The sequence below is a fragment of the Octodon degus genome, unplaced genomic scaffold (assembly GCF_000260255.1).
Source record: "Octodon degus isolate 3935 unplaced genomic scaffold, OctDeg1.0 scaffold00051, whole genome shotgun sequence".
In the NCBI taxonomy this organism is placed as follows: domain Eukaryota; kingdom Metazoa; phylum Chordata; class Mammalia; order Rodentia; family Octodontidae; genus Octodon; species Octodon degus.
This window is the reverse complement of record NW_004524627.1, coordinates 8,070,112-8,095,040: the sequence shown is the minus strand read 5'-3', so window position 1 is coordinate 8,095,040 and position 24,929 is coordinate 8,070,112. Positions and strand designations below refer to the sequence as shown.

Sequence of the window (24,929 nt, the reverse complement as noted above, 5' to 3'; positions counted from 1 at the left end):
GTGTGTGTGTGTGTGTGTGTGTGTGTGTGTGTGTGTGTGTATGTGTGTGTGGCCAGCTCAGCCCACCAGGGGGCGCAGCTGGCTGGCATGTGGTGCTGGAGGATTGAACCGCGGTCCCTATGCTTTGCCAAGCTTGTTCCAAGTAGGTGCTTTAGACCACTGAGCCATCTCTCCAGCCCCTGATACATAATTTTAATCTAATTTAAAAATAAAGCAGTTTGCTGGCTGGTATCACTGGAAATCAAAGATTACATGGAAATTTCAAGTAATTAGGGAAAGTACATTTTTCTAAAATAAGAACAACCATATTGTTGGTTCCCGTCATAGTAACTGAAGCCCGGGACCAAGAATGTTCCATGACTCATGGCTTTACTTGAAAATGAATACAGTCCATTGCATTCTGGACCTGAAGTAATTATGTGATGCAGTAAAAAGCAAAATGATCCATTACATTATTCAGAAGCAGAAATCCCTTCTGGAAAATGCTTTACTTAGGTTCTTAGGGTAGGCCTACCAAGGAAGAAGCACGAGTATACAGAAATGGGTGTGCAAGCAACTCCTCCAGGAAACACTCTAACAGGAAGGCTCTTCCTTTGTTGGAGTGCTCCTGCCTAGGGCAGAGGATTTGCTCAGGGCTCAGGAAGCAGGCAGCAGTGACCCTCCTGGTCCTCCTAAGTGCTCCCTTTGTAGGAGACCAGGAAGAATCCAACTAAATAGCCAGCGAGCAGTCAGTCATCCTTCAGATCATACTTTCAATTTGGTCAACATTAAGAGTTTATTAGGTCATACTGGGACATGTTAGTTTCTTGCCTCCTTTGCAAGGTAACTCCTCTAAAGCTCAAAGGCCCAGCCCTAAATAAGTAATAGAGTTAAGTTCTATGGTTTCCATGTGCTAAATCTCCAGCTTCTGTCCTGGGGCTCTCTTTTCCTTGCCCAGGGCAACAGAAGCTGGTAGGCCAGAGAAGAGGGCCTGTACGGCAGTGCTGCTGTCACTGGCGGACAGTGCATGAGGTGTGGGCATATTTTGTCATTGTTTTTCAGAGAGGAAGATAAATTACAGAATGTAAACTGCATTCTACAAAGTTTGTGCTTCTGGAAAAATCTGGTTTATAAATATTTTACTTCAAAACTCGAGAGAGAACTGAAGAGATGACAGGGACAGGAGTACGCAAGGCAAGGCTCAAATGGAGCAAGGACCTGTAATGCACCAGGTGCCAGAGCAGAGCGTTCGGGTGCACATGCAGATGTTAGGTGGCCAGCGCATTCCAGCGGTAAGTGACATAGATCAGCGCTATAAAGAGAACATGGACAAGACAAAAGCCTATAAGGTCCCTGGAGCGGAGGGCAGAAGTTGATTGTGGGGGTTTCTCCCCGAGGGCCAGCAGAGTGTCAACAGTCTTTCGAATGTGACGAAAATCCAAGTGCAGGATGTCAAACGGAGAGCAGAGGTCAGCCTATTCCGAGGGCAGCCATTAGAACAGAAAGAGACAGTGCATATGATTAAAAATACAGGGAAGAACAGCTGGAAAGAAGCACAAAGTTTTGGTTACTAGCAAGTGGCAAGGAGTCCCCCTTAGTTCAACCAGGTCAAACCCTCTCCATCATCAGAAACTTCTAATCCATTGCAAAAGAAAAGCAGGATACCCAACATGTCTTCCACAAATAAGACAAAGAAATTCTGTGCTAGAATCTCAACTGTTGAGAAGCAACTTTTTCTATAAATCTGTAAATTATACATCTTCCTGGCATTCAAACAGTTTTAATATTCAAGTGGTATCATGTGCTCCTCGATGACACAAAACAGATTTTCACTTGGGTCACTTGGCACTTAACTGTACTAAAGGAAAAAAACAACACCTTAATTTTACACTTTGATCCTCACTTCTCCGCAGTAGTCTCTTACTGCATCTTTTACACTGTCCTGTACAGATCGCTTCTGAAAGTTAACACAAACCTCTGGCTTGCTTTTGTTATAGTACTGTTAATAAACTCTGGAGAGTACTAGCTCTCATTATGTCTTTAAATGTCTCATAAGGTACATTAAATTTCATGTTTTTGCAACTAGACAATAAAAAAAGGCCTACAGTTGAGCTCTGGGATGTACAGTTAGAATTAAGGTACATCCCTACATAGGGTTATTGTGTATGTTCACCAGAGCAGAGGGATGGCCAGGGGACCAGGCCTCCAAGCGTCAGCAGTTTGGCAGTCACCATGCAGGAAGGCTGAACCCCTACTTCCTCCACTAAATGCAAACCCTCATTGGTCAGTCTTCTGAGCTGACCTGTGGCAGCCTACTGCTATCAGGAAGCAACTTTCTGAAGCACTGAACTTCTGAGCCAGAATTTTAAGCTATGGAGTTAAAATTCACATGATTATAGCAGATACGACAGTCAGAAAAGTTGTGGTGTTTGCTTCTTAATTAAACAAGAATTGGAAATATCTGTGATAGATTTCATAAATGCACCTTTATTTTTAAATTAGGCAAAGCATTTTCAAATACATACAACATATATTTGTACATACTTTGCAGCAGTACTGCCCCTTTATTTCAGCCTCCTGTTAGGCAGACACAGACCACAGAGCAACAAACAGACAATTCAATGTTAATGGTTGTTTTCTTATATTCTCTGAAGTTAGCTTGATACCCTCAAGTAAGCAGGAATAGTATGATATCAGGTGGGTTGAAGAAGATTTAAAACATTCAATTTGACTTATAAAGGTAGAGATCCTCTTAATAAAAGATTTTCTAGAATTAATGAGCCATGGTATTCCTATTCAACTCTTCCACATTTTCTCAGTGATTAGGAGCAACCAAGCTTCTACCATTTAGGGTTCTCCCGAGAATTAAAATGGCTACACATAAACCAGATTTCACTGGGAGACATGCTGGTCCAGGATCAACAGATGGGAAAATGACTGAGAAAAGGTTTCCATTGCAATAAGAATTTTCTATTGCAATGCTGTACACAGCCAATGAAATCTGAGCAAAGCAGACAAGAGACAAAAGACTTAGACACCCGCTGAAATATGATTTTCACAAAAATGGTATTTGCATGTCAAAAGCAAACCAGCCTATCTCCAGCAAGTATTTCAATATATTTCCCAGAGCCCTATGGAGCTTGTTTGGTCTGTTCCCCAGCAGGGAGATCAGAGCATCTTTGCAGTTTTCAGGATACTTATTGATGAGTACACTCCTGGGGAGGGGACAACACAGACCATTATTCTCATCCAGTAAACAGTTCCATGCTGTCACAGAAGTTGGGCTTCACTACAGTGGTTGGGGCACACAGTCACAGCTTGTGGTGGTTTACATTAAATTACAGTCTCCGAAGGGAAACAAAAGTATCTTAGCCTGGCTGGTAGGCAAAACTCCAAACCACCATAATTAATGTAAAGAAGGTGGGCCTCTGTGGCCGCTTGACCCACTTTCTAATTCAGCCTTGTATCACAGGGTCAAAGGCCATCTCATCCAGCCTCCCAAATAACACTGATACAGACTGAGGAAATTCCTAGGGATGGAGCATTTTCTGGCCTTGTGCTTTCCAAAATTTAGCCTTAATGAGAGGGATTTCAAGACCATACTCGCTTTTTTCCTAAAAATTAAAATTGGAACATACTTAAAGGCAAGACAGGAAGAGGCAAAATTTCATCATGCATTTGTAGAGCACTTGTAATTACTAAAGGCATTTGAGAAAGTCACTCAGAACCTTCAGAGGCAAAAGAGGACACTGATTCTTATTGTAAAGAAGCAAAGCACAATAGCAGAAGTTAGTGATTTACTTAGAATATACACTGAGATTACTACTACTATTACTAGTGCAGTTGAGATTACTGTTAAAGAATGGCTCAGTTTCTCCAATTATTATGAACACAAGCAGAAATGTAGACAGATCTGACAACAGGTCTAGTTTCTATAGAATTTCTGGGTACCATATAATCTAAATTCTAAGTGCAGACCCTATCAAGGCAGCAGTCTTGTTTAGACAGTTGGGATATATTTGACTTAGCTAAATGTAATTATAATTTTAAAAGTCAATAGGTTAGTACCTTGGTACATATCATGAATTGGTTTTGGGAGGCTCTTTGCAACTATGTGACAGACATCGGATTGTCTACTTTATGGACTTAGCGCATGACTCCAGAATTAGTAATGTTTTGAGGATTCCGCTTCTCAAAATGATGTACTCTTAACTAGGCACATATGAGAGGCCATCAGCCCCGACCAGAGGTGACCAACAGACATGCAGATCCAAAAGGACACTTAAGCCAGTACACATACACTACCAATGAAAGAGGCATAAGGCTTGAAGAGGATAAAGAACTCATTTCTCCTCAAGAAAAACATGAAACAAAATAGCTTGAGTTTCTACACTGTCTCTGAATAATAAAAATTCTTACCAATTTTATTAGAATAATTTGCTAAATCTTCACAACAGGTGTATAGTAGAAATTCATTAGTATTTTAAATAGACACTCTCAATATAAAGAACAAAACCGACAACTATCAAAAGTACTGCAAAGACAAACTCAGCCATAATTCCTCAGATATCAATGCAATCTTATTAGTATCTGAAGGGACTGCAGGACATTAACTTCAGGTACAGAAAGTGAGGGACTTCATGTGATCAGTCCTTCTGGACATGGGTGAAAACCTGCAGCCTTCTATACTCCTGACAGGGCACTGGGCTGTCCAGATGACAGCAAGTGGCCAGAAACTGCCTGGGTGTCATCACTCACTACAACTCCCTGCCCTTAATCTGCTTTTTTTCTGGAGGTGAAGGGCTGGGCTGCTACAAAACAAAGCACATTTCAACTCTGAGTTCCTCCTCCCATAAAGAAGGCAAGTCTGAAGTAGGTCCTTGATCCTTAAAGAAGTCTGAGATTAAGGCTGCTTAACTGAAATTCAGTAGAAAAAATTCCCTAGTAAACCAAATAAATACCTAATTTTCTACAGCCATAAATGGCAATATCATTCCGAGGCCTATCTAGACTCAATTCTCAGGTGACACAAAGAAGCTAACCTGAAGGATTCAGAAGCTCACAAAGGCCTGTCTTCGAGTCCACATGGAAGCAGGCACAGAAACCAAAGTCAGCTGCAGTCGGAACACCTAGCACCAACACCACAGTTGTGGATGGGGCCTCACCCTGCCCACAGGGCTAAATGCAGCCCGCTGAAGAACCACATTTATGGGTAAGCCACTCTAAAGCCATTTTTACCTACCTACCTACCTACCTACCTACCTACCTACCTACCTACAAAAAAAGGGTTTTATATTCCAGTGAAGGATAGTCTCACCCGCAACCCTCAACCCTTTATTTATTCAATGCATTGTTGTTCAACCCTGCCACATTCTGCACGGACACAGTTCTCAGTGCTCGACAGACCACAGTCTGGTGCTGGGGCTCTCACTGCCGAATCACACATAAATGCTTCATGGACCTTGGTCAACCCTGGGGATAATATCTGGGATGCTGGTCATGGGCACTTCCAAAGAAAATATATAGTAAACTATAATAATCAGAACAATTTTAAAATTGTTTCCATACCATCATAAGACTTAATGTGCAATCATTCAACTACATCTTTCCAGTTGCTGTATTCCACCTATATATGCCTGATACGTAAACAGCTTACCCTGACTTGAGTTTGTAGTTTCAAATGATGATTCTATTACAGGATGATGTAAACTAAATACTTAGATTAAAAAATATAGAACTAAAAAAATATAGGACTGAACATACCCATGGCTTGTGTGTAAGTATAGGTAAGTTATGGATAAATAAAGCAGAAAAAGCTTATAAATTAGAGATAATAATTCTGATTTGTGGGAAATCAGTAAACATTACCTAAATACTAAGTTTGCAGAACTAGGAAAAATAATGGTGCAAATATTCTTTATATCTTTAGTATCAGACTTTTATAATATCTAACTGTAAATGGAGAATCTCAGCAAGTACTCTTTTGTGATGCAATTATCTTTTCTAGTGTAAATCATTGGTTGTACCAGGTCACATGTACACTGAAACATTGGCCATCTGTAGTGAAAGAAGTACCCATAGCTCAGATGAAAGAGGTCATCTGATCCCACAATTTTGCATCACAGTCTCGATGGAAACCTTTTCACATGCATAAGAAGTAAAAACATGCTGCCTAGAATAAACAGAAGGATTTATATTGCTTTCCAAATAGGAGCTCATGGTTTTCCACTAGAATATTTCTTTTTACATTAATGTTCTCACTCAAGAATTTCAACTACACACAGACTATTTCTGGCAACGTTGTCCTTAAAGTAACTATAGATACCTGTAAACTGCTGTTGCACTATCAGGATGCAATTAAACATACATATACAAATCTACAAATTTGTGTAGATTTGCACATACACAACTGAAGACTTGAAAATCATCTAAAACCTTAAAATACTTGCAAAAATATCCCAAGTGACATATGACATATTTCGTACTAGTTAACTGGATCACTGGCAAAAAAGAACATCCACTTCTTCTATTTCAACCTTCTTAGGAATTATTAGTTGTCTATAACTGTGAGAGATATTATGCTGGCATAATTCAGAAATTATGATAATAGTTGGCTCTGCATTTGAAAAAAATAATTTTCTTTTTAATTTAAAAAGGATATTGTATTTACTACCTTTTCTCATAGTAAGTCTCATTTTGTATCACTAAACGCCAAAAAACATTGAGCTTAAGACAATCATGGGCTTAATTTTTTTTTTTTTTAATGCATTCGGTATAGGATCTCACTATGCAGCTCAGACTTGTAGTCATCCTCCTGTTTTCGGCTCCCCCTCAGCACTGGGATTACAGGCATGCTCACCACACCCAGTCTAGGTGTGCCTGGAGGGTGGGGCTATCACACATGTGGTGCCAGGGATCAAACCCCGTTCCAGCAGTTGCCTAAGCAGGCGCTTAGTCCACTGAGCTATCTTGCCAGCCCCCATGGGCTTAAATTGTAACTCATCAGTACTTTTCAGAAGACACACAAATACTTTAACATCCAAAACTTAGAATGAGAGTTTGGATTCACATGTGAAAAATTACTTATAATCGAAATTAATAAGTGAAAAGCTCACATATTAAAATTACTTATTATGACAGAAATAACTCATTAGAAAAGATAAGTATTTTCACAAATACTTGAAGCCAAGAATGTATATACAATATTAAAATGTACACATACAATACACACAGATTAAGACTATTGAAAGAGGACTGGCTCACACATTTAATCTATCACATAGAAACTATGCTTTAAAAAATTAATTTATTGATACAGCTCTGCAATAAGGATGCTTTAGAAACATTCTTTTCCTCAAACATTAGCATCCTATCACCAATCCACTCAAAAAAAAAAGTGGAGAAGAAAAGATGAGAGGGAAGAAAACTTTTAATAACTTTTACAACTTTTAATAGCTCCTACTGCTGAATAAAATTATACTGAAATGTGTTTCTTTCACATACTCAAAAAGTTATTTCACAATCGATTAAGCTGGATTAAGTTACTTTTCCCGGGGGCATTAGGAATGACAAAAAGTCACAAATATAATTTTTATCTCTTTCTGTTTATCACAATGTTGAGGAACTTCTCAACTTACCTAACACCCTCAAATTCTGAACAAAATACCTCATGTGCCCCTGAAAAATTACTCATGTTATTAATAGCAAAGTCTTTAAAAGCCCTTGAATCAACCATTTGCCTGAGGGCAACGCTGGGACTGAGTGCAGGACAGGGAAGAAGGAAGAAGACACAGAGCTGGGCCAGCTGCAGACCAGCGCCAGCTGCCCACAGTGACCGAAAGAGGAAAGGTAAATATTAATAAACGAGCAAGCAACACATGACATGACTATCAGTGATAGCAATTTTAGGATGCCGTGTAGTATGCAATTTGATTCACATACTCAACGTGCAGCTGAAGTGAAAGCAAATCAGCTCTCAGGAGGCAACTGTAGGTCTCCGGTTAAGAGTTCGGAGTGAGGAGCGCATGAGTTCCAAGGTGCTGCTCTATGGAACTTGCTCTCCCAGCCTCGTGGCTTTCTGTTCCAAAAGACGCTACTGAATCTAATTAATCTAGCTAATTCATCTGTTTCCAAGGGTGCAATGACAGATTTCAAAACCTTAAAGTATTTTCCCTTTGCTCTTAGAAATGAATGTAATGTGCAGTGATTCTGCTTTCACTGTGCTAGAACAATTTAACCTTCAAGATTAGTCTCTGAGAAAGGGTAAGAGTAAAAGCACATGTCCAAGGGCTATATCTATTCAGTGATTCAAACACAGAGATAATTTTTACTAAAAAATGGTTATTTGAACTAAATGTGATGTTACCTCTGGTACTCCTAGTTTTCGGCATGCTTCTAAAAAGTTTTCCACATTTCTTCTGCATTTAGCCATGCTAAGTTTGGGCTGTAAGTACAAACATACAGAAATGATGAATCGCTAAACAAGAACACATGACAAAACTTGAAACACCTTCCTGATATATTTTAATATTCTCTGAATAGTTTCCTTAGAAAGGAAAGCAAGAACCATGATGGATACCAACAGTCTAGCCCAGAGGCTGTTTTTTTAAACACTGACTTTATCCTGTTAACAGTGAGAGTGCAGTGCCTCTAATTTCATCTTATGAGGGCATAAACCAATCAACATTAAACCCTAAACTTTCACAGCATTTATTTGCAAGTTACAAAATTATAAAAGAAAAGAAGCCTATTGCCATGTGGAACAACTCAGTTTGGAGGCTAAACTGGTATTTTCTGTCTTGACTCGGGGAGGCTGGGCCCCTCATCCTGAGCTGCATCCAGACGAGGTGAGCACTGCCTGGGGGTTCTGCCATCCCCTACCATGCCACAGCATGGGATACCTACCCATGAAAACAGGAGGAAGGCACAGGACGAAGGGACATGGGAATAACAACAGTAGGTTGCACACGGGGCAGATGGCACTAAAAGACATTTCATCACCTGCAAGTTCAGCTTGTCTCAGATCCTTTGGGCCCATAGTATTCTGTCAAGTACTTATACTTTCAGAAGGTCTGCTGTGACATTCCAGTGGTGCTTTGTGTTACTGAAAATACTCAGGGTCAGCCCAGAACAAGCAAGGCACACTGTGCTTCAGCCTACGGACCAACGATTCCCATCCCTGCAGCTGAGGGAGAGCCTATCCTGAGACTGCTGCCTAGGTTAAGTGGAAAAGTATTTGAAACAGCTGCAATATTTAACTGTCAAATATTAGTTAAAGAATTGTCAACATTGGTCAAAGAATAAACATTTTGCCAACTGAGCTGTAAATGTTTTGCTTATCAAGTTCTCAGACTGCAGAAACTCATTTTTCTAAGGAACAGCCTCTTAACATGGGCAATAACACTGATTCTGTTCACAACTGTATTTTCTCAGCTAGGATAAAAGAAAGCACAATATTACCTTCAGGAATGAAATATTAGAATGCTTAATCCTGGGAATAATAATCGGAAAGACACTTTCACCTATTGTTGATAACACAAACTATTTATTATCAGACCCTGTTCTTGGTACTAAATACACCACTGTGCAATCAAAAGACACAATTCTTAGATCACTTCGCTTTTGCACAGTTGATTGTCAACAAGCTAAAAGAAACTACACAGTTCTCAGCTGTGATGGGGTTGCCAGAAAGGAAAATACAAACCACAAAAAGACCGAGTTCTAAGGAGTCCAAGATAGTTTGCTGCCTGAAAAAACTGAAGGAGAGGAAACTGGGCGCTAGCAGTGCGGCAGGGCTGACATGCGGGGGGCAAGGTCAGCGGCAGCTGTCCGGGAAGAGCTGCCTACGCCAGGCTGGCGCCAGGAGTTCCTGGCACAGACCAGTGACAGGACACAGGCTACGGCAGGGGTGGGCCACCAAAAACAGCTTCAAGACAAAGGACTTTTGGTAAGTGGACACTCAAACAAATTGCACTTCTAAAAAGGAAAACTATAATAGTGTAAAGTATGTTATAGCTATTAAAACAGATATTTAGAAAGAATTTTAATGGCAGGGGTAGTAATTAGGTTTTAATAACAACTTTTAAATACTACTAAATGGTAAACATAAGCTCCACGGGCTGGGGAGAGAGCTCAGTGGTCTAAGTGCCTTCCTGGCAAGTGCAAAGACCTGAGTTCAATCCCTGGTACCACCAGCCCTGTAACCCCAGGCACACCGTGTCAGCCACTGAAAGTAGGCACGGTAGTGTATGCTTGTAATCCCAGTACTGGGGGAGGCTGAGACAGGAGGATCACTAGAAGTCCGAGCTTCGTAGTGAGATGCTGTATCCAAAGGAAAAATAAAAAAGCTCCAATTTAAAGATAAGAAAACCTTACTAGTAGAGACAATAAAAAGTTTATAATAAGTGTCTTTGAAAGTAAGATAAAGGGACAACTTATTTTTTTCTTCTCTTTTATCCCAGCTAGGTAGTATTTCACATTATTTTTTTCAACTAAAAAAAAAATTAAAAGGATAAAAAAAACAATTTCTAAACTAATATAGCATTTTTTCCTGAAAAATTAATAAAATATATAAAGCATATAGGTTCATGAGTGACCGTGCGCTCTAACACGTTGGAAAGTGATAGCTCTTGTGCAGTGACAGGTGTTCATTCCAGCAGGAGGCTGGGGAATCCACAGAATTTGGGAAATAAGAATTAAATGAGAATTTCACATGCAGTTCAGGCAACTTTACAGTAGTTTGAACTTCACTTTAATAGGTTCTGGAAAGTTTCATATTGGATCACAGGGTAGAATTTACTATACCACATGAAGGCTGCTGGAGGCTGATTTGAAATTGGTACCAGTGGTGCCAAAGTGTGCTTTTTTTTTTTTTTTCTGTATGTCACTGAGGGAAAAAGAAAGTCAAACTTTTAAAAGGAAAAACAACACTACAGAAAGGAAACTGTTGAAATGGGATCATCAGATAATATTACTACTTCGAGAGAAAACAAAATAAGATAAATACTACCATAATGAGGCCTTCTGGGGGAAGAGGGTGCCTCAGCACCTTTTGCTTACCATTCAGAGATACAGCACTACACTCTGAACTCTATACAGGTCCTTACGATTAGAGGTTCTGAATTTTGAAAATGTGCTCTGTATAAACACTAATGACATGAATGGCTCATATTCATGTGAATACCTGCATCTTGTACTATGAATAACTACTATTGAAACTGTTTTGAAACTGTCTCATTGCTACTTGTTTCTCAATAAAATTAATTAAAAAAAGAAAAGAAAAAGAACATGGCCATTATAGAGAACAAATTAAAGACACGCTGTGTACTTTGCCCCAAAGTCATATGGCTTTTAGAAGTAGATCAAGGATTTAATACAGACCTTATATTCTTAGCCCCTAAAGTCTGCTTCTCCCAACATAGCAAAAGCTGAGTAGAAGTTATTTTTCTGTTTCTGTGGAGGCTGCAAAGACAAGCTCCTTCCCAGTTCCTTCCCTGGGAGCCAAACGACCACAGAATGACTCCCGAGCTCTCTCCAGCCTGAGCCATGCCCTGTGGCGTGCAGCGCCAGGATTCCCAGGTGGGGTCGGTCACCCCTAGAGGGAGGATGAGAGCTTTGGGGACATCTATGGCATCCCATTCCTTCTCCACTGTATGGCGTCTAATTCAGGACTTGACCTCTGGCTTAATACACCAGTCATCTTTTCCATGGACTGCACATCTGTATAGGAATATCCTAAAATCCCCACTGACAATAAAGGAAGGAGATCCCATGGTGAAGGAAGCTGACAACCAAAAGGAGTGCTCTGCAAAGACTTCTCACTGTTTAAATAAACTTGTGGGAGAAAAGAACCTTTACGTTTCTACATGTTCTAACTTTATATTCCTAAAGTTAGCAGTAATGGGAGTAATTGCTTTAAACGTGATTATCTCAAATAAAGCTAATTTCTTCCATTTACATATTTACTAAAATATTCTGCCTTTTTAGTAAAAATGTTGGTTCATTCAGTCATGGTGTTCTTTTGGTTGTGTGGGTATCAAAGGAAAGGATTGGAGCTGGGAGCCAATTTACACTGGCATTCTTTATTCATTTATTTTTTTTTTTTTTTTGCAGTAACAGGGATTGAACTCAGGACCCTGAGCTTGCCAGGCAAGTGCTTATTCTACTGAGCTATCTCCCCAGCACTTAAACTGTATTTTTTTTTAATTTTTTATTTAAGACAGGGTCTACAGGTTCTCACTATGTAGATCAGACTTGTGCTCCTCCTGTTTACAGCCTCCCAAGTGCTGGGATTACAGGCATGTGCCACCACGCCCAGTCTCTACACTGGCATTCTTAACCAACCACACTGTCTAAAAAGAGTCTGGTTCAGGTCAGCATCCATGTCCCTTTGAAGAGTGTTACTTACAACCGCCGGGGAGGGCACATGGATGCTTGCAACAGACCGCGGGCGGATATGGTTGACCAGGTGGCAGAGCACAACGCCGTCCATGAGCGCCGCGCCCAAGTCTTCGTGAAGCGTGACCTTCAGTCTCATCTCGATGCTCTGTGGGGGAAACAAGAAAGCCAGCTGCTGAGGACAGTTAAGACAGTCACGAGGAACTGAGCCACAGCCACCACTGAAACTGGGCATGGTAGTGCACACCTATAAGCCCAGTGCTAGGGAGGCTGAGACAAGAGGATTACTGTAAGTCCAAGCTGCGTAAGAACTGAGCCACCAATTTCACTTTGGGGACAAGAGTAAGGATGCTCAGAAAACACTGATTTTATTTCAGATTTTTCATACAATATACCAAATCTCTGTACAGAGCCAAATTTCACTGTATCTAAAATTTTAAAATCAAAATTCAAAAGTGATGGAATCACTCTTAGAGTACAAGTTTTTCTGGCCCTGAGTAGGTATGAAGACATACAAACCATGAATTCTTCTTGGGGTAGAAGAGGGATAAAGGATGCTTTTCTCATTGACTCTATTTTAGTTGAGATACCAATTACTGTCTTTTAAAACGGATTCAGCTGTTAATTTTGAGGCATTCTAGATCATGAGCAGTTACAAGAAATTGATGCCATGTACCCTGCATCGCTCCTCCAATGGCAGCCACTTGCAGATCCAGGATACCAACATGAAGAGTCAAGTAGGCGACATCTCCATTTCTGCAAAGATCCCTCCTGCTGCCCTTCCTGTCCCACCCACCGCTCCCATCCTAGTCTCTCTGCCCCATCCGCTTTCTCCTGTCCTTCTGCAACTCCCAGGATGTGACTTTCGATCTTTTGTTCACTCCCATCATTCCCCGAGGCCTGTTCATCGATTTTCAATCTGTTCTCTCTCTGCTATTCAAATTAGGTCATTTCTCTTCATTGCCTTTGCCCCCTCCATTCCAGTTCTTTACTTTTCCTTTTCTCTACAGCTCTGGAGCCCAACCACCAGTCTTTTTATTCTGGATAACATATTTTTCAGTTCTAAATTTCTATTTGTCTCTTCCTTTTAATTTCTACTCTTCTGTTTCCTTGCTAAGATGCACTAGTTCTCTGCTGAGTTGTTCTAACTTTTCCTTTCTTGCAGCCATGTTTGTCACTGCCCGATGATTATTTTATCCTGGCTCCTTTAACCCCTTTGTTAGTAATTTGTAACTTCTCTGCTATGTCAGGATAGCCATCTGTGATTTGTCAGTTTTCATCTGGCTTGCAGTTGTCCTGGTTCTAGATGTGGTGAATGATTTTCTATTGAACCCTGAACATCTTTTGTGCTATGTGGGAAGGATCTGGAGCCTGCTTAAGCCTGTTTCATTTAGTTTTTTATATTTTTGATGCCACCTTGGCAGCGAAGGGAGAATTCCACCTAGATACTGCCAGATTAATGCAGAAGTCTAGGCTTTCCTCCTGGACTCAGGTGGCCAGGGCCTTGGAGTAAGTGTGTATTTTCTTCCAGCTGCAGAGAGGTGAAGATTCAGGTTCTCAAGGTGGCCTCACTGACACTGGAAGTGGACGGTCCCTGACCAGTGTGAGGACGAGATGCTAGCTCCCCCTTTGCCTTGTCTGATGTCATCCCTGTGGAGCACAAGTCTGGCCTTTGCTGGAGTGGACAGGACAGGACCAGCAGTTTTTTCTTGGGTGTTCAGCTGCAGCAGGGCATTTACTGTCTAAACATTTTCCATCTTGACAGATTGTCTGCTTCCTGGTTGTCTGGCTAGAGGAAGCAGGCTTTGTTAAGGCTTTCTCTTTTTGAAAAAAAGTCTGAGCCCATTAGTATTTCCAGTTCCTTCAGCTCCACGTCCGAGCTATCCAAGGACAAGAAAGGTCATGGAGCTCACTACCGCACTGTCCCTCAAGTCTGAGCCGTCTCTGTCTTTTCAGTGTTTGAATGTTGATCTTATATATACTGCATAAGGTCTGAGGGGAGGAGTAGGAAACACGCCTAGTCAGTCTTCTTACAACAAGAAGCACAGAAGTCAATTTTAGAACCTTGAAGAAAACCTGGTTTGCAACAGAAGCTTCTTCACTATATAATCACCTAAGAATAGATAGCTTAATCTGGTGATTTGCAATAAATAAAAACTTGAAAAACAGTGTATATAACAGGATATATAAATCTCTTTCAGAACTGCCCTGTGTATGGACACCTAATTCTTAGGCATGCCTTCATTTTCTAGTTCTATGTCACTAAACTAAAGCATAAATGAGTAGCATGACTTAGGTTTAAGGTAAAATTGAGAGGCCACTCTTTTAGGGACCTACCTTAACTTTAATATTATTTTCATAATCCCAAAAAGCTTATCCTCCAAGTTTACAGCACATTTAAATCCTCTTGGCATCCTCAGGTGCATTATACCTTGATAAGGTGGATCTCCTTTTTACATTTTTTTCGTATTTATTATCTTCAATAGTCTATCTGCTTCCTAACAGCAAGGGCCTTTTTTGTTTTCACCTTGCACACTACCCAGAGTAACACTTGGAAGAGAGGGGTGAAAGGAGGCTTAGAGAAGAGGCTTTCTTTATCCCCTTCTGAGTTGTAGCTGCAGGACTTTGCTCTGAACAGCAAGAACTGAAGTGATAATTCATCATGTGCTGCCTTTTGTTACAAATGCCAATGTCTTCCTCTTTGATAATGGTCCTCCGTGGTATTCTACCTTTCAGGTATAAACTTCTTAACTAGACAAAAAGATGGCGACGGCACACAATCACAGATCCCTAGAGAGTGTCCACCAGGAACTAAAATGCGCAACCAAGAACTAGACCCTCCTAGTCTCTGCCACTACCGTGCATAACGTGGTCAACAGCACCTATGATCAGACCCCCATCCTCGGAGGAACTCAAATAGCCAAGCTGTGAGGTGATTAACATGACAGCCCTGGCCACCATGGGCTACAAAGTGAGGACACTATAAACATATTTAAATTAGTGAAATACAATTATTAAGCAAATAAATGACAGTGTATTGTTTAAAGTACACCAGAATTGAAATAAAGTCAGTACTTATACATACGTATTATTTCTACTTATAGCCTCTAGCATTTTTCACAAGACCCCACCAAGGCAAATTTGAACTATGTTTTCAGTACACCAAGAAACTGAAATGCAGGATGATCAGGGGACTTTCCCAGGGTCAATCAGTAAATAACCTAACTAGGTTTGAAACTGACAATTATGCAATGTTACAAAGTCTATTTTTTAAAATGCATTTGATAGGTGACAGGGTCTTACTCTGCAGCTCAGACTCACAGTGATCCTCCTGCTTTCAGCCACCCCAGCGCTGGGATCATAGGTTTATGCCACCATGCCCAGACTCTGGCTGGCTTAGACTGCTCTGGGGGTGGGACTGGTGTGGAATGTGGTTGGGAGATCAAACCCCAGTCCCTGTGCTTTGCCTAAGCTTACCTAAGCAGGCGCTTTAGTCCACTGAGATATCTTGCTGGCCTTCAAAGTCTATTTTTTTTAATAGAAAATGTTGCTTCCATTCTGAAAGTTATTATTGAGTTATAAATATTTTTGATTACCTCACGGAGTTGTTCCACCAGCTCTTTTTCTTCTCGTAACTGTTCCATTTTTCTTCGAATAGTGAATTGTGGGTCTATAGATTCTAGGTTTCTTTGAGGTCTTAGAAACACTGTAACAGAAAGGAAAGAAAATCCTTTAGGTTGGGCCTTGCACAGACTGCCTAGCATACAGGGCCGTTCCTATCTACATTAAACAAATAATCTCTCTATTCATCCCAAATAATTTATTTACCACTCACAAAGCAAAGAAATTCAAGGAAAGCTTGACTCAAATATTCTAAAGGAGATTATATTTTAAATTATATTGGGTGATGTAAACCAAGAAGCTGTGTTTATTGGGCAATAACCTGAACCCAGAAACATGTCTATGGCACTGTGGAGACCATCACAGGCCACATCTTGGACAGATGCTTTGCTTCTCGTGCTTTTCCACTGTCTTTATGCTAAGTGTTAATTTACATTCACGTTCCTTCATTAAATTCAGATCATTGACCTCAAGAAGATCTCAGAATTGTTTTGCATGTTAAAAATAAGTGTAGGGTAATGTTTTTGTAAGCATAACATTTTTGTAAGCCTGAGTAAAAGCTAAGTGATGATACAGAGGATTAAATATTTGAGTGAGGAGTAAAAAATTACTACCTTTTATCGTGTCAGTTACCAGGTAGCCAAGAAGCCACTCTTTAGAAATTACACAGACTACTTCCCAGAAGCTGGCTGGGATTAGAGGTAATTTCAGAAATCACCACCAGCTTTAGGTCCTTAAAGTTATAACCTCTCAGAACAGTAACTAATGACAATGCTTCCTCTTGAGGGAATGAAAGCATGTTCCTCTAATCCCAGTGCTCTGGGAGGCTGAGGCAGGAGGACTGAAAGTTCAAGGCCAGCCCAGGCAACTTAAGGAAATAGTGTGGCCCTGTCAAAAAAAAAAAAAAAAAAAAAAAAAAAAAAAAAAAAAAAAAAAAAAAAGGAGGGGGGCACAGGGAGTTACTGATGTAGCTCAGCATGAAGGCCGGCCTTACATTCAATTTCCAGCAGAAGTAATCCAAATCAAAGCAAATCCAACCAAGTAGAAGACCTCAAATGTTCTCTTGGGTGGGATGTAGTTCAGAGTGCTTGCTCTGCCCATGTGCAAGAGGCCCTAGACCAATCTCAAGTACTCCACAAACAGCAGCGTAAGACTAATTTCTGGAGGATAACATCCTTCAAAGATCAATCAAGAACACAAAAAATTCTACTTTAATTGATTTTAATGATATAAATCCAAAAGAAGATTTATACTCGATTCTTCTTGTTCTTAAGAGATTTTAATCCTACACTGTCGAATTCCCATGTATACAAAGGGGAGCAAAGAAGAGCTAAGAGTCATGCTTGCACACTGCCCTGCAGATCTTCAGGTTGAGGAGGATAAGGAGACCTTCAGGAAATTTTGGGCAAAGAATTCCAGTGTTAAAAATCAGTGCAGTAGTACCACACAGAAAGTTGCCCTGGCAAATTGTAATCACAGTAGTTCCCATCACTATAATTAGAACAGTGGTGGCCAAGAAGAGTATGCAACTTTTATTCTATCCTGATAAAGATCTTCCTATGGGTCATTTTAGAAATTTAATATTAGTTTCTTAAAAAAATTAAATATGGCCTACAAGTATAGTATCTTAAATGAACAGCTTGAGTCCACTCCATTTAATTAAATATCCTGTGTTCAACAGCTATATTATTTAAATCTCTATCTGTCCCTTGGGATTTTCTTCCTGAACTGGTTCTCGGATTTTTGAATCAGTGCTGTGAATTTCTAGGGAATATGGGGAGGCTGACATACCCTTGGTTCTCAGTTAGTGGTGTGCCTGGTAGTATGCACATGGCCTCTGCCTTCTGGAATCTCCAGAGCAGCCCACCCGCAGGCTGGGCCTTCTTCGCTGGACACCCCCAAGGAAGTCTCAGGCAAAGACAGCTGAGAGCGAAAAGCATCTTGGCAGAGCAAGCCTGCTCGCTGGGCCCCCAAAGCCGAAGCTCGCAGAAAGGGCTACTGATTGCTTCCAAGGCAGAGCAGAGGTCGGCAGTGGAGGGAAACAGTGCCCGGCCAGGAGCGATGGGGAGTCCACAGAGCCCAGGCAAGTGGAGACAGTCTGACAAGTAGGATGCGTGGAAGAAACCTGAGAATCCATTCGCTTTGCCTTTAAGACACCTCGAGCGAAACAAGTCTACCTCTTGAAGCACAGCAGTTCAAAGATAAATGCATTAAAATGTAAAATCTAGAAATAATCTGTACCTCCTAAGGAAAACAATTCAACGGTGTTTACCAAAAATTTCAAGGGATGCGGACAGAGTTGGGTAGCACACACATGCAACAGCAGGGGGCGCCCCCAACACCACTGAAATACACTGTGTTCTCTTTGGAGGTTTTATTTCCCCTTATCTTTCTCTGGAGTATTTTTATCTAATACAGCATAGTTGATATTTTCAATATGTTTTTATTGGCAGTTTTCACTCTGAATATGTAACTATCGGGAAGTTCAATGAAGTGGGAGCTGTTTTCCAGCGCACAACTGAAGCACATTTGCTGCGTGGGACCCCTTGAGGAAGCTCAGGGTAGTGTCCTGGTGTCTTGGCTTCAACTTCCCCCGATACTTTTTAGTTTACATTCCTGTGCATCCTAAAAACACAACATGTATGTGTGAACACTTTCTCCTGGAATGTAATGCAATCCAAAATGTTTAAAAATATCTGAACAGTAGTTTTCAACACAAAGGCTTCAAATGTACATGAAATTACTAGAAATCAGGACTTCAGGACTACTAGTTTTCTGCATATTAATTTCCACTGAATATATGAGCACTAACAAAAATCTCCTTAGACTCATAATAAATCTGTCAGCTTTTCTGATGGTTTTGTTATGACAAATTTACTTAGAGTATTAAGATAGCTATAATTACATGCCTTGTACTTTTTAAAATTTCAAGGAATATTTAATAATAAGTCCAGTGGCTGATCTGGGCTATAACCTCAGGAAACTCATGGAAAAATCACTCTGTTTTTTGTTAATTCAGTATCACTACTGTATATTTTAAGAGCTCCCTTATTTAATTCAGGGAAATAAAAGTTCAGTTTGAGGCTACAGGACAGTATTTAAAGGCAGCCCTGTTGCTAGCACCTGCTCTTCATATCACACGCTGCTCCGACTGCTTCAGTGTAAACAGGAAAATAAGGGACAAGAGGGCAGTGTGGCGGTGTGCACACCCAAAAGGGGGGCCAGTGGTGGGCAGGGGGAAGCCCTTTTCAACGGATTTTTATAAAGCAAATTGAAAGCACTTAAAATTCAGAACAAAAAATAAAAACTAAAAAAAAAACAAATCAAAACAATTTGCTCCGATATGCAGTTTGGTTAGCAGAAGACACACATTTCTACGCAGAGCCCTGAAGGAGTGACATACTCATGTAGAGCATATCAGAGCCAGCCTGGCAGGCTCAGGTCAAACTCCGCTGGCTCTTCCGTCTCTCACACTGTCTTTATTCCTCTCACCTGTGAACATACAAAGCTTTGTCTGGGTCTCATAGCACCATCGCTTTTTCTACTACAGTGTAAATCCATTTTTCTCCCCTGTAAAGCCATAAAAGCATATGTTCATCTCCCGTTTGTATTCTCTGTCTTGTTCAACAAATAGATGAGCTGGGCAGCATGAATCTGCTAATGAAAAAGGGAAATTCAAAACTCACTCCAAGATCAGACTACTTAAAGGCCACCTTTGCAGAACTTAGCTGATACTTGGTGATCTGAATTTCTCCTCTCATAAGAAGGCTCCTAACCTTAGACGCCAGGTCTGAGTCCAGCAGACTCCAAAGAGAACAGAGATCATGTCTATCGTGTTCAGAGCCATATCCATTAGGAGCATCATTCCTGGCACCTAATAAACACTCACTAGGTACTGAAGGATGTGTACAGCAACTTCTCTAACGGTTCTAAGAATATATTTTAGTTAAAGGAAAAGAAAGGTTATGGCTTTGAAACATGGCTGAAATGCATTTTATCTTGTGATTATTACGTGAAATGTACTTTGTATAAAAATCAATTTACATTATTAACCCATATTATCTGAGTTTAAACAAATGAAGGTTAATTTTTTTCTTTGTGGATAAAGGAGGTTTTGTTTATCTATTTATTATTTTGTATTTAGTACATGGTCTACAGATAGAAGTTTTGAAATATAGTTTATGGGCCGGGGAGATAGCTCAGTGGCATCAAGGTCCTGAGTTTGATCCTTGGTATCAGAAAAAAAAAAGAAGAAAGAAAGAAAGAAAAAGAAATATAGTTTGTTCTCAGGTCAGGGAGATAGCTCAGTGGCATTAGCACCTGCCTGGCAAGCACAAGGTCCCGAGTTTATTTACTTATTTATTGCAAAATAAATAAAGAAAATAAAAGGAAATACATTTGTCACAAGAACCTGGACGGGTATGATGTTTGTGCTACACCGATCTAGCTGAGGCTGTAGCTCTGTGGAAGAGCGCTTGTCTAGCTTGTGGGGGGGGGGGCACTCTATCCCAAGCACTGTAAATTTTAAAAAGAAAGTACATATACAAGTTCACAGACAGAAATACGATGGCTCTGAGAAGCTCATGAGCTTTAGATTCAGGCTACTGTGAGTTAAAGATTTAAGAAGCTCGTCCATTCATATCCTTCTGGTACCAGAAAGCAATTACATACATTTTCTGGTTTTGGAATGCTCAAATCTCCTCCCTAGGCGCTTGAGTATTTTACCCAACCCAGGGGCTTTCAAACCTACCTGCACCACATGCTGCATGAAATGCAGTTAAGAAAAGATCAGTATTTATACTCAGTGCTATTCCAGATAAGTATGTACCTGAATCTGGGGTCAGGACAACTGTCAATAAAGCCAGAGTGGATAGCTGATTAAAACAAAACAAAACCCTCTCACACCCTGTTTCCTCAGTTTTGAAACATAAAGATTAATACTTTAGCACAAGATTTTGATAAAAATAATTAAGCAAAATATCTGTGAGCTGGCCAAGATGCATGAGTCCATTCATTCCCCTCAGGTGGGAACTTGAACATTAAGCCTAAATTTGTATCCAACTACTCAATGCGAATTAAAAAGCAAAAATGATTCGAAAGAAGATGGGAAAGGTATCAACTTCAAAGTGAAGGGGGAAAAAGGAGACTGACTCACAAGAAGGGCAGACAGAGCTAAAGTTTTGGTTAAGAACAGAGACAAAACCTGTGTCCACGGCAGGCAGACCTCCAGACAACTCCTGCTGGCCTCTGTTGTCAGAGGCAGGGCAGCAGAACTTAGGCAACGGAGGGGACCCAAATTCCCAAAGCTCTCCTGATTTGTTTGCTGTTTTAAAGTGGCTCTTTAAAGAATAAAAATAGCGAAAATGGTGAATTCAAAATGAGATAAGATTTGAAATAAAACACCAGCAGGAAGTGAAATTAAAGGAGAATTTGTCTATGAAGGGAGGCAGTGAACAAGGTAGAATAAAAATACCAAGTTTTTCAAAATTAATAACTAAGTTACATTAGTGGTTAGGTTGGTGATAAGATGTCCCTTATTTGCAAAACTTGAGAGGGCTGCAGATACTGGGTAATGGAAAAAAATAAGGAAACAAAGTGGCATGACAATCCACTTTGAATGCCAGAAGACAATTTTGGAGTAGAACTTTCTACTCAGAAGGAAGCATGTGCAACACTCTTAGGCAGAATTCCTCCTGCAACACGAGCTCATATTATTTTGGACATATAGCGCTTCTTTAATTTAAAAAGTTTATTAAGATACATATTCACATTATAAGGCAATATTTAGCACAAAAAGAACAAAGACGTATATGAAAGATCAGATCTGGGCATCCACACCAGTATTACTGTAAAGAACATATTCTGTGCAGAAAATCATCTCTTGCCTAAGGCATATTACAGAAGAACTAAAAAGAGATAAAAATGACAACTACCAAACACCAGACATGATTGACCGGGCAAGATGAATATTGAAAATAAATCTACTGTCAGTGTGGAACAGTGTGATAGGTATGTATGAATTCTGGGAATTGTCACTCATAGAAAAAATACAACTAACATGTGAAATTATTTTCTTTCCAGAAAGACTGTCACGATGATTATTTGCTATGGAAATCTCAGATATTTGTATACAAAGACGGCGGCCTGGCTTAGTACACTGCACATAGAGATCTCAGTAAATATCTGAGGACGGGATGAGAAGAGAGATTCACGAGTTAGGAGCACTCGGTGAGCACACAGCTCCCCTCAGCTCTGTGGGTCTAGACAGCGGATCGATGGAACAGAAACTCAGAAGCGCAAGTCTGCCTGTTTAAAGAAAGTGCTCTGGTCTCAAGTATCTCTCCTGAAGAAACTCTAAATCACACGTAAATCCTTCATACCTTACTTCCTTTAGACAACTTCATATCCATAAATAGCACTCTTTCTGAAACAACAAAAGTTTCCTTTTTATGTTTAAGTGAAGAAATAGTGTATCAAATTTCATTTCCTCCTCTTCAATTTCCAGCATTGACAGCTGGATGGCACATGAGGGGGCTTTTGCTTCATGATGCTGTGGAATCAGAAGATGTCTCGTCCTACTGTGTCTGCATCATGGTTATATCTCGCATTCACTTGCTTCCTCGGAAATAAGAGTTTCATTTAACAGTACTGCTACCACTTTGTATTCTGAAGTAGAATGTTTACGATCTGAACTAGGGTTAACCTAGAGTGGAGATTCAGATACATATGGTACAGAGATCTAAACAGTTATTTAATTTTATCCCTTGGACTATTTTAAATATTTACTGGCACAAAATTAAGATGTACATGTAATCATAATGGGCATCCTCAATTTTTTTTCCTGTGGGTTTTACTCTTAGATCAATTTATTATTCTTACCTATTATACAGCTGAACTTAAAATTCATAAGGCATCAAAAGTCAAAATATGCAAATATTTTTTAAAAAAGAAGGCAAGTGATTTCTGTTCATTTTTAGAACTTTCTCCACGCTGACATTATTTTCAGTGCCATAGCATTGGCCATGGTATGCTCTAATTACCTTTATAGTTCACATGGTAGAGATGTACAGCAGAGATAACAGAGGATCAAACTCTTAAAGTATTTACTACAGGTGTGCAAGCAAGCAGAGACAATCCAAATGTGCCAACCCCAAACCTCTGTAGGTAAGCAAACAAACCAAAACACCAAAGCAGAACAGGTAAAGAAGAAGAAAACGTTGCAAAATCTGCCCCAAATAGGAATGCTCAAGATAACTAAACTATAATTTGGCCAAATGCGAGAAAATAATTCACATGCAATTTAGGGACTTCACTGTCTACAGACTTGCTCAGCGTCTCATCTGTGTATCAAGCATGCAGGATAGTCTATTTTTGGCTGCGGAGAAAATAACGTTCAGTATATTCATTGGCTTATTAATGAGAACATTGAAGAAGAGGTACAAGCCACCTACCATTGTCACTGTCTCCTTCAGATGGAACACTGTAGCTAGAGTTGTCCCATGTTTGTGCCTGTGTAAGTTTGTTGAAGGAGATAGGAGGGAGAATGAGGGCTGGGTCTGCAGGAGAGCGAGAGAGCCAGGCCACAAACAGTTGTACAACGACCAGGGAAAACCAAAAGGGCCGCAGCATTTTCACAAATGGCATAAGGTGCATATGGAAATGGAGCGGATTGCATTGATATGAGATTTAATTTCAAATGTACAATACAGGAGGTGAATGAAAGATGGCATATGGAATAAAAAGAATGACAAAAACTGAGTGTTAGTACTCATCAGTCAAATATTTTGCATGCAGTTAATATAATTAATCTTAACAGTTCCACAAGTTCGCAGACTTAAGAGCGCAAAGGAGTCGCATCAGTGGAAAGAAAGAGTACCCACAGGTTATATAGAGACCTACCAGATAACCTTTCTTGAAGACTTTCTGAACTAACACTCTTAGAAAATACAATTTTATGAACCACACAAAAAATTGGGTCATAGATGACAAAGCTAATATCTACAAATATATCTATCATTTAGAAATAAAATGATTACACAATCCTTGTTTACTATTTGTGATTTTTTTTTCTCCAAGGCAACATGGAATTTCATCTTAAAGAAATCTGTAAGTTTTCTGGTATGCTTTATGGAGGGCTGAGTCTAACCAGCTCTTCCCTAACCCACACCAGACATCTCAGTCCAATTTTAGATACTGCTCAGTAAAAACAAAAACAACAAGAACAAATTTGGACAATAGACTATGTTGAACAATAAATCTAACTGAAAAAGAAATGCCAGTCAATTTGAAGAACTTCTGAGTTGGTTATTTATGAAACGATAATATGTCTTACTTTGCATCAAATATACATATTTATTTAGGATATTTATATTTAGGAAATAGGCTATATAATTCTTTTACTATATCATAAGGCAGGGCCAGTAAAGTTAATGAGTGTGGCTCTAATAATAAATATTTGCATATATACGTTATCTTTTCTTTGGAAGAAAACACGGAAAAGAAAAAAATGTTTCTTCTGAAGGAAACTATGAAGTCTATACTAAGAACCTAAATTCTTAACGTGAATGAACTTATTTAAAAGGAGAGTCATCTGACTTGCCTACTTCAGTGGGTGCTTTTCATTTATGACCCCAAATCATAGGAATCCACACACTTAATTTTTTAAAAAAGTTAGCTTTATACATTCAATCAAAAATTGGTTTCTAACCTTTTTAAATCATATGATCTCCGGGTAAGAACCACTACAAATTATTTTCCAGCAAAAATATGGAAAACACATAATATTTACAAGTTAACTACATAAAATCTTAAAATCCAAATATATAATGCTAATTTTATAAAATTCTGATATCTCATTATGTTCCTGCGGATAATCAACACGATTTCCAACAACAAGCTCCACAAAGCTTTCAACAACTAGTGCATTCTACATG

The 24,929-nt window shown here is 39.7% G+C and overlaps 1 protein-coding gene across 6 annotated transcripts in view; it reads right to left on the bottom strand.

Annotated features, from left to right (window-relative positions):
* Positions 1-24,929, bottom strand: part of Lrch1 (leucine rich repeats and calponin homology domain containing 1) — a 196,840-nt gene that overhangs the window by 8,791 nt on the left and 163,120 nt on the right. The window contains exons 16-20 of one of the 6 annotated variants that reach the window (XM_023717263.1): positions 23,448-23,552; positions 15,972-16,081; positions 12,386-12,523; positions 8,345-8,422; positions 207-1,454 (exon numbers count right to left, since the gene is read on the bottom strand). In XM_023717263.1, the coding sequence (XP_023573031.1) occupies positions 1,248-1,454; positions 8,345-8,422; positions 12,386-12,523; positions 15,972-16,081; positions 23,448-23,552 (638 nt within the window). In that variant the 3' untranslated portion in view covers positions 207-1,247. Of the gene's footprint in view, positions 1-206; positions 1,455-8,344; positions 8,423-12,385; positions 12,524-15,971; positions 16,082-23,289; positions 23,372-23,447; positions 23,553-24,929 lie in introns of those variants that run through there. The other 5 variants (XM_023717259.1, XM_023717260.1, XM_004633081.2 and 2 more) reach the window with 5 other exon arrangements.